The sequence below is a fragment of the Pan paniscus genome, chromosome 1, assembly GCF_029289425.2.
Source record: "Pan paniscus chromosome 1, NHGRI_mPanPan1-v2.0_pri, whole genome shotgun sequence".
Classification (NCBI taxonomy): Eukaryota; Metazoa; Chordata; class Mammalia; order Primates; family Hominidae; genus Pan; species Pan paniscus.
The window spans coordinates 225,296,633-225,305,922 of NC_073249.2; the positions used below are offsets into that span (position 1 = coordinate 225,296,633).

General features: G+C 58.1%; 1 protein-coding gene across 1 annotated transcript; it reads right to left on the reverse strand.

The window, feature by feature from the left end:
- Window positions 1–982: 982 nt before the first annotated feature.
- ACTRT2 (actin related protein T2) lies at window positions 983–3,226 on the reverse strand. Its single transcript, XM_003805377.5, has one exon. It carries the CDS (start codon window positions 2,991–2,993, stop codon window positions 1,860–1,862), a length of 1,134 nt encoding a protein of 377 aa, XP_003805425.1. The 5' UTR covers window positions 2,994–3,226; the 3' UTR covers window positions 983–1,859.
- Between the last annotated feature and the right edge of the window lie 6,064 nt (window positions 3,227–9,290).

A 9,290-nucleotide genomic window follows, 5' to 3' on the forward strand; every position in this document is an offset into this window, starting at 1 on the left:
AGCTGAAAGGAAACGGTGACCTGCAGATTCCACTGCAGTGGACACAGCCTTCAGGGATGAGGGAGAAATTAAGTCACCTCAGTTGAAGGAAGGCAAAGATTCTGTTGCCAGTGTCCTATCTTTGCAGAATGGCTGCAGGAAGCTCTCTAAACACAGGAGGAATAACAGCACAATGAGTCTTGGGCTTCAGACAGGACAAAAGAACACCAGATTGGGTAAAAATAGGGGTCAATAGATTCGACTTGATGAGCTTCTTAAATCATATTTGATGGTTGAAGGAAAAATCTCAGCCCCCTCTGATGTTGCATTCAGTGCACGCACAGCAGACAAGACAACTGTGTTTTAGAGGTGAAGGGGGAAGGGTCCCGGACAGAAGAAGGTTTCACGTTTCCCTCTAATGGTACCATGTCAGTGCCCGTAGCTTGTGACGTCATATACATCCCGGCATATACGGCGTAATACCCAGGGTGACCACTAAGAAACCTACAAAAACAAGGTACTCTAAACATGCTAAATAAATCAAGACACAATCCTGAAACATGTTCCAGTAACCCAGAGGGAGGTAAGAAAAGAGAAACAGGAATGAGAAGCAGAAGACACAGCAGAGAGTGATCAGATGGCAGACTTGAGATTCCGCGTATCCATGAGTTACCAGGTAAATGGACTAAATACACCAACTGAAAGGCTGAGATTGGTAGGGTGGATGAGAAAACGACCCAGCTATATGCCGTCTTCACACCAGCCCCATGCTCACTTCCAACAGCATAGGTCGGTTGAAAGTGAAATGGTGGAAAAAGATGCACCTTGTAAAGATTGAAAGACACACGCATTTCAGGTAAATGGGTTTATTTCATTCAGGCTGAATTTCCTGAGTCCTTTTTTCTCCTTTCTTCTTTCCGCCTGCATTGCGTCTCCCTCCCTCTTCCCTTGGCGACATGCTGGAGCCCACAGTGCATGCACTTGGTAACCACATAGAACACAGGCATTGGGTCCACACAAAGCAGCGGACATAGGCAAAGACATGGGGAAGGGGCGCTGTTTTCTTTTCCAAAAAACCAAGGGAAGGACCATGGCGTAAAGAGTTATCTGTATTTTCCACTTCTCTCCCAATAATATTTTGGGTTAATTCCACCACATCAATGTGGAAAAATTCCCTCCATGCATAATTTACTCAACCGTTAACCTTGGTGATGGCCATTAACTTTGTTTCCAGCATTCTGCCCCCAAACAACGATGCTATAAACATCCTTGAAAGTAAAAACAAACAGAAGAATCACACTCGCTAAGCAGAAGTGTTGATTCTTTGTACTTCCTTTGGGAGCAGGACCCCTGAGTTTAGAGGGCCCTAAACAAATGGTGACTTCTGTTTCCGTCTGTTCCTATCTGCTGAGAGCGGCAGCTCCACCCTGTTCAGGTGCCCGGCCTCACACAAGCAGAGCCCCGGCCCTGGCATGCTAGGTAGGGCCCACACAGGGAGGGGTTTCTTGCTGAGCCGTCAGAACCAGGTGCACGCGCTAGTCCCCACCATCCCTGCCGACTCTCTCAGCTCACCTAAGACCCTTGTTTAGAGTGCGGACTCCAGCGCCCTATTCACCTGAGGCCCAGGGCCCTACTTTCATACAAACTGCAGATGGACACAGCCTGGCCTCAGCCCAGGCTTTCTTGGGAGGAAGCGAAGGGGAGCGGGTGTGGACCAAGACACTTCACAGATTCACTGTCAGGGCCAGAAATGGCTCTGCCGCCCCCAAGAAGGAACTGAGCCGAGGCGGCCGGGTGTTCCAGCACTGGTCATTTATTGAACATCCCCCCAAAGCTGGGGCTACGGTTCACCCCCCACCGTACCCAACGAGAAGCGGCCTTCAGAAGCATCTTCTCTGCACCACGGAGGTCCCAAACTCCTTGAAGTCTGCGGCGGTGACCCACATCTGCTTGAAGCTACTCAGAGAGGTGACGATGGAGGCTCCAATCCAGGTGGAGAACCACCGGTCGGGGGGAGCCGTGATCTTGATGGGGGTGTCCTTGGAGGCCAGCTGCTCCAGCTCCTTGAGAAGCCGGTCATCCAGCCCGTGGAACAGGGTAGTGCCCCCCGACAGCACGATCTCCCCAAAGAGGATCTTCTGGATGTCGGTATCACACTTGGTGATGCTGCTGGAGACCATATTCGAGAGCCCGGGGCTCTGGCTGCCCAGCTGCTGGGGCACGAACAGGGCCTCGGGCGCCTGGTGCAGCGGGTCCCCGAGGCTGATGATGTTCCCGTCGGGCAGCTTGTACTCCCTCAGGACCTCCTCCGGCCTCCGGGAAAGCTCCTTCTCGGGCTCCAAGGCCACGTAGCACAGCTTCTTTTTGATGTCGTCCACGAGACCCTTGTCCAGCTGGCAGGGGAAGGTGTGGCCGCTGGCCAGGAGCAGCTGCATGAGGAGCTCCGTGATGTCCCTGCCCGCCACGTGGAGCTTGGTGACTGCGTGGGGCAGGCAGTAACCCTCAAAGATGGGGACAGTGCAGGTGACCCCATCCCCGCTGTCCACCACCAGGCCCGTGACACAGGCCGAGGCGTAGAGAGCCAGCACCGCCTGGTCCGACAGGTAGAAAGCGGGCACGCCGAAGTTCTCGAACATGATTTCTGCCATCTTCTCACGGTTCTCCCTGGGGTTCAGGGAGGGCTCCGTTGCAAGCAGGGGCTGGTCGCTGGGTTTCACGCCCAGCTCCCACTCAAAGAGGTGCTTCCAGAGTCTCTCCACGTCATCCCACCCTGTGATCAGGCCACGCTCGAAAGGGGAGTGCAGCTGCAGGGCCTCCTGCTGGTACAGGGCCTCCTCCCCCACAAAGTACTTCTTCTGGTTGGCCCCTGCTGAGGGAGCCTGGAATTTCAGGTGCCCCACGATGGAGCTGACCATGTGCCGGGGTCCAAACTCCCCAGACAGGCCCGCTTTGCAGAACCCCGAGCCATTGTCAAAAATCACAGCCGGGGAGTCTAAAGCGTGCGGATTAAACATGCCCGCAGCCTTCCCTTCTCAGCCTCATCAAAATAAAGACCAGCCCTCCAGGGCCGCTTTGTGATGCAATAGGGGATCCCACAGCTCTTCCCACAGCTCTCGGGGTGTCTCAAGGCAGGGCTAGCACCGTGCCCGGGAGCCCTGCATCCTCAGCCGCAGGTCTGCTCTCCCTCCAGGTGGCCTGGGCCTGCTGAGGCCTCTTCCAGGGGGCCAGGGGGTTGTCTCCTAGGTAACAATCCAGCCAAGGCAACGATTGTCCTGAGCCTCAGAGGCCCTGGGGGCGGGGCTCTGAGTCCCCCATCCCCCACAGGGTGAGGTGCGAGAGAGAGAGAGAGAGAGAGAGAGAGAGAGAGAGAGAGAGAGAGAGAGGCAAGTGCATCCTAGGGCGGTGCTGGACAAGCCTGTGGGCTGAGGCAGAGACTTAGCTTTAGAGTGGAGAGAAGCAGCCCAGCCTGGGTGCACCCTAGAAAACCAGCTTCTCTGGCCCCTGAGCTGCAACTTCTGGGGTGACAACACTTCCCTTTGCTAAGGGGGAAAACCAAGCACCAGGTTGGAGGGGTGTTGTAAGCAGTTCTGGCCCAACAGGCACTTAGAATGTGCTTTTGAATAGTGATTCCCCCAGGAAGCTCTCAGGGATTTCTCCTCCCTCCATCCCATTAGTCCTGGCTGTCTGTCCCACTGGGTAGACCCTATTCAAAGCCCTCTGGGCTGCTGGCCCTTTGTCCAGGAATACATCTCTGCCCTGGCTTGAGGCCAACACCCCTCATTCCTCTCTGCAGACTCTGAAGTGCCAGCACACAACAAAGTCCAGCAGCCATAGAGTTGGGAACCCAACAGCCCTGAAGATATGGCCAGATGGGAAGCCTGGATTGCAGCCTGTGACACCTCTCTGTGTCTACGAGCTGCCACACAGTCAGGCCACAACCACAGAACAATGCTCAGAGGTGACCAGGCCATTAAGGGTCAAGGCCTGAGCGTGACCAGGAAGGAGGCACTGGGCCAGGCCAAGGGCACCAGCTCTGGACTATCAGAGGACCCACAACAGTGCACGCCCGGCACTCAGACCCCCGCTTTGTCTTCCGCTTGGGGAGAAAGTGGGAGGGGATCCAACCTGGGAACCAGCTTCACTTTTTTCCTAACGAGGTTGGAGGTGGCCTTGGAGAATATGAGGTTTATTCTCCCTCTCCTGTCATATCCACAATCATGCTCCAGCCCAGCTTGGCCCCCCAGAGTTCTCCCAGAGGATGCCTCCCGGGGTCACTCCCCTCCTGGAGCCCCTCAGCTCCTGCTGGTGGCCCCCTCTGTGTGTCCTGCCTGCCCTGCTGACCCACCAGCAGGCATTAATCCGATGGTGGTGTAGACACATGTTGTAGATGGGCAGTCTAGACACGTGGTACAGACATGTGGTGTACACACAAGGTACAGACACATATGGATGTGCCGTATAGATGCATGGGATAGATGGGTGGTGTAGACACGCGCTGTACACTCGTTGTTGATGTGTGGTGTAGATGTGTCTTGTTGACACATGGTTTTGTGGGCACCACTAATCCCTGGGTGGTAGTCAACAAAAACTTGATTATTGAAGGATTTTCCTAGAGGGGACCCCCCCAGAGGGAAACTGAGTCAAATGCGTGCCAGGGCAGGTGTGGCTTTTAAATCTCCATTTCTCTGGAAACTGTGGCAGCCACCACACAGCTTGCTTGCAGTCGTCTCAGAGACCCCGGGCTCCCTGAGGCAGTAGGTGTGGACGGAGGCACTGACCCATGGGCATGGCCTAGGGCCCTGAGGCCTCCTTCGAAACCTGTTGACCCAGGCCCTGGAGCTCCTCCCTGCCCACATCAAGGTCACCCCGCAGGTCCTGCTGAAGGTCACCTGAGGCCTGTGCTGGGGGACACGGAGAGTGTCCTGGGGCAGGGGCAGGCACCATCCTGACCCTGCTCCTGTTCGATAGCGTGCACGGGCAAATGGTGCCCCCCTCGAAGGTCATCTTCCAGGCAGGTCCCAGGCTGCGAGGTGACTCATCCTCCAATGCCTTTCTGGCTGTCCCATGCAGCCACATTCACAACAGAAGGACCACCCTGCGCGGGAAGGGTTCCCTCCTCGCTAAACTAGGAGACCACAAGCGCCAGTCCTGGGAAATACAAGTGGGCCCATCCCTGCTGACCTGCACAACCTGGGGTCCTGGCAGAGGTGTGGCTGTCCACAAGGCTGGCCCTTTGAAGCCCAGGGACAGGATCTGGGAGGCTCTCTCCTGGCTCTGCAGAGGGGCAAGGTCCCTCTCAGTCACATGCCCTGCTGAGCACTGGCTCAACATCAGCTGATGCTACCAGAGATGGCCCCAGATGGGCACCAGGTTTACCCAGGAGGGCGAGAGAGTGCCGCTCAGGGATGGTACGTGCCCCCCCGGCTGAGCCCTCTCTGCCCACAGCCCCCGGCTAAGCCCTGTCTACCTTGTAGAGATGGCCTTGGCCTGGGAAGGGCCCCCAAGGCTGGGACGACTAAGCCTGCTGTGTTGTCTCCCAGACCCCGGCTCTGCACAGTCCAGGTCCACCACCAACTGTGGGGATTGCTAAGGTTTCGAGTCTCACGTTCTGGGGAGAGCATTCACTGGCTGGCTGCTGCGCCTTGGGGTTCCAGCCTGCAGCCATCACAGAGGGTCTGCATCCTTGGTTCTCAGGTGTGGCTGGAAGTGCGTCAGTGTCGCCCAATACTTGGGGCTGAGCTGAGAGGAATGTGCTCCGATGCTTTCTAGATTTTGGCTCTGCCGGTGGCCACAGTGGGAGGCTGTGGCAATGCTGGTGGGGAGGGCTCTTGGGTCAGGCACACAGACGCTTTGAGGTGGCCCTGGGCGGGCTGGGGTCTTGGGTATTTGCAGACAGGTCAGAGGAGGAGGCAGACACTGCTAAGCCTGGGCTGCTGAGCTCCTGGCGGGGTGTTGTGGGGCTTCTGAGGTTCCTCCATCCCCTGTTGCTGTCACAAGGCACGGTCACAGCACCCCAGGCACAGCCTCTTGCCCTTGTGCACGTCCTGCAAAAACACACAGGCCCCCGCCCCCGCCCTCCCCGGCCCGGCTGCTTCCCCCACCTCCACATTAGGTCTGGGACTTTCCACCTATTTTCAGCTCTTCTCGGTCCCTCCATGACCCCTGCCAGTCCCCGTTTTGGAGAAGACAAGGGCATACCCCCAAGTACACAGCTGGGAAAGCTGGGGCACTGGCAGCACAGTGGCCCTGGGCCAGGTCCTTTTTTCCCTAAATGTTTTCACTGTCCCTGCTGAGCCTGGGAGAAGTGGTGCCCTTGGCCTTGGGTCTGGTGCCCTGACCCATCCTGGTAACTCAAGAGAGTCGTGGCCAAGATGCCACATGCCCGGGAGAGCAGGCCCTTCGAAGCCCACCACATTGCTGTTTGTCTATTTGGGAGAAGCAATTCGCAGGCAGGGTGGTCTTGCCCTAGTTACCATCGGGACGCCTGGACACCCGGGGCGACGCTGGCTCCGTCACCGTCATATCTGGGTTTGCTGTTGGAGCTGAGAACCTCAGGGGCAAGGCCTGGCTCAGGGCCCTGCCGCTGGCTCGGTAGACGCTTCTGTCCTGGCTGCTCCGTGTCTCACTGGGCTGAAGAATTGTCTGCCATGTGGGCAGAGCCAGAAGAAGCAGGAAGGACCCTGAAGACCCCACCACCAAGGAGGCCTGGCCACTGTCTGGGGCTGGCACCACGTGGCCACTGAGAAGATCCAGAGGGTTTAAGAGCCACAGCCTACGTGACATTCTACTGGTTTCCAGCTGTCCCCAGGGCAGAAGTTCCTCCCTGCGGTTCCCGGTTCTCAGGTGCCTGGGAACCTCGGCCTCTTCCCATCAGCGGTGGGAGACACCGTGCTCGCCATCCATGAGGAAACACCTTCGACCCTCTGACTACTTGTGTCTGCACCTCCTGGAAGTACCCGTGTGAGACCCACAGGGGTCCCTGTCACCTGGGGGGATTTGATGTCCAACTGGACAGAAACCCCAGTAGCTGAGCGGTCTTGAAGCTCATGGGGAGCGCTGGTAGCGAAGGCTGTTATTAACACAAGGACATTCTCCTTTCCCTGCTCCAATTAGAGGCCACAGTTCCGCCTTGGCCCACCCCCACCCGCGCTGACCCAGCCTCATAAATCACTTGAACAAGTTTATGGGTGAGCTGGCTGCACCGCCAACCCCCTCCAGGGCAGGGCTCACCCTGAGATGATTCTGGGGTCATCATTTCGTCCTACACAGAAAGCCTCATTTTTCCTTCTGCTGGAGTAGTCGTGCCCAGCACAGCCGCCTCCCACTCCCCCAGCACCCCCCACCCACCTCCCATCCCCGGGGAGGGGCCCTGAGACTGCAGCTGGAGGTGGATGGACGTGGGTGTCCCCGGGAAGCTGTCAGGCATTTGAGCTTGGAGTGGGCAGCCCTGTATCTGCTGGGCACTCCCTGCCCCCACCAGCCTGGCTCAGGGTGCCCGGGTCACCGAAAACCTGGGCGAGGGGCCTCTCTGTCGGCCCCATTGTCCCTGGTTCCATCTGTCAGTGGTGGACAGAGCCTCAGCCAATTATTGACCAGTGGACTGGGCTCATTAGTGCCGGCCCTACATCTGGTGGCCAGATCCCTCTGGCTGAGGGTTCCACGCCAGTGTCAGTAGTGAAGGAACAGGGCGACTCTTGGATGGCAGGAGGTGCGCTGTCCTCAAAAGAGTGAGGAGGGTGTGGGGAGCACAGGGCCCAAGAGCGGCCACAGGAGGATCCAGTACGGCTGCTCCTCCACCTCTCTGCCCGTCACCCCAGAAGGGCCCAAGCCCCAGCATTCTCCCCCGCAGCTCAGCCCTTGTGAGTCCCTAAGATGGAATCCGAGTCCCCTCCATCCATCTACCCACGCATCCACCCACCCAGTATCCATCTTTCCAGCCATACTTCATGTATCCAGCCTTCCTCCCTCCCCTGGCTCCCCGCTTCCCCCCTCCCTCCCTCCCACCTCCCTCCCTCTCCTCCTCGCTTCCTCCCTCCCTCCCTTCTCCATCCCTCCTCCCTCCCACCCACCTCCCTCCCTCTCCCCTCCCTTCTTCCCTTCCTCCCTCCCTCCCTTCCTCCTGCCCTCCCTCTCTCCTTCCTTCCTCCCTTCCTCCCTCCTTCTTTCCCTTTCTCTCTTCCTCCTTTTTCCCTCCTTCCTTCCTACGTATCTCCTTCCCTCCTTACCTTCCTCCTGCCCTTCCTCTCCCCTCCCTTCTTCCCTTCCTCCCTCCCTCCCTTCCTCCTGCCCTCCCTCCCTCCTTCCCTTCCTCCCTCCTCCCTCCCTCCCTCCTTCCCTTCCTCCCTCCTCCCTCCCTCCCTCTCTCCTTCCCTTCCTCTCTCCTCCCTCCCTCCTTCCCTTCCTCCCTCCTCCATCCCTCCTTCCCTTCCTCTCTCCTTTCTCCCTCCCTCATTCCCTTCCTCTCCCCTCCCTCCCTCTTTCCCTTCCTCTCCCCTTCCTCCATCCCTCCCTCTCCCCTCCCTCCCTCTTTCCCTTCCTCTCCCCTTCCTCCATCCCTCTCTCTTTCTCTTCCTCTCCCCTACTCCCTCATTCCCTTCCTCTCTCCTCCCTCCTTCCTTTCCTCTCTCCCCCCTCCTTCCCTTCCTCTCTCCTCCCTCTCTCCCTCTCTCCCTTCCTCTCTCCTCCCTCCCTCCCTCCTTCCTTTCCTGTCTCCTCCCTCCCTCTCTTCTTTCCTTCCGTGGTGCCCAGAGCCTCAACCAATTAGTGGCCAGCAGGGATGGTCTCAGGAGAGTGGCGGCTCCAGCTTCCCTGGCCAGGGGATGAGCCCCACCTAGGCACACAAAGGCTGCAGAGGTGGCCTCTCACCTGGGACAGGTGTGGCAGGGACCTGAGATGGAGGTTTGGGAATATTGGGTTCTGGATGCTAAAAAGACAAGGGCCCTCCCTGCAGCAGCTTTCAGGGCTCTGTGACTTGCTCCCCGACTGCAGGCTGGGCTAGAAAATGCAGACCCCAGGACGGTCTCCCTTGTGGGGTGTCAAGTAGGTGCCACCCATGAGGGTGGGCTAAGCCCTGGGGCCCAAGACCACATCTCAGTGGCATTATCCACATGCAGCCAGATGCTGGTGGACTGCTCTGCATGGTGCCCAGAGATGGGCTGCTGCCATTGAGGGCATCCTCACAAAATCACACAGCCTGGGGACTTCGGCAGCAGCCGCTGACCTCTCACAGTTCTGAGCCTGGGACCATGGACTGGGCTGAGACCGTGGGAGTCTGAGATCAGGCCCAACACCGCGGGGTCTGTGAGGGTCAT

Coding starts and splice junctions, on each gene's coding strand:
- ACTRT2 (XM_003805377.5), bottom strand. CDS start 2,993: ATGTTTAATCCGCACGCTTTAGACTCCCCGGCTGTGATTTTTGACAAT.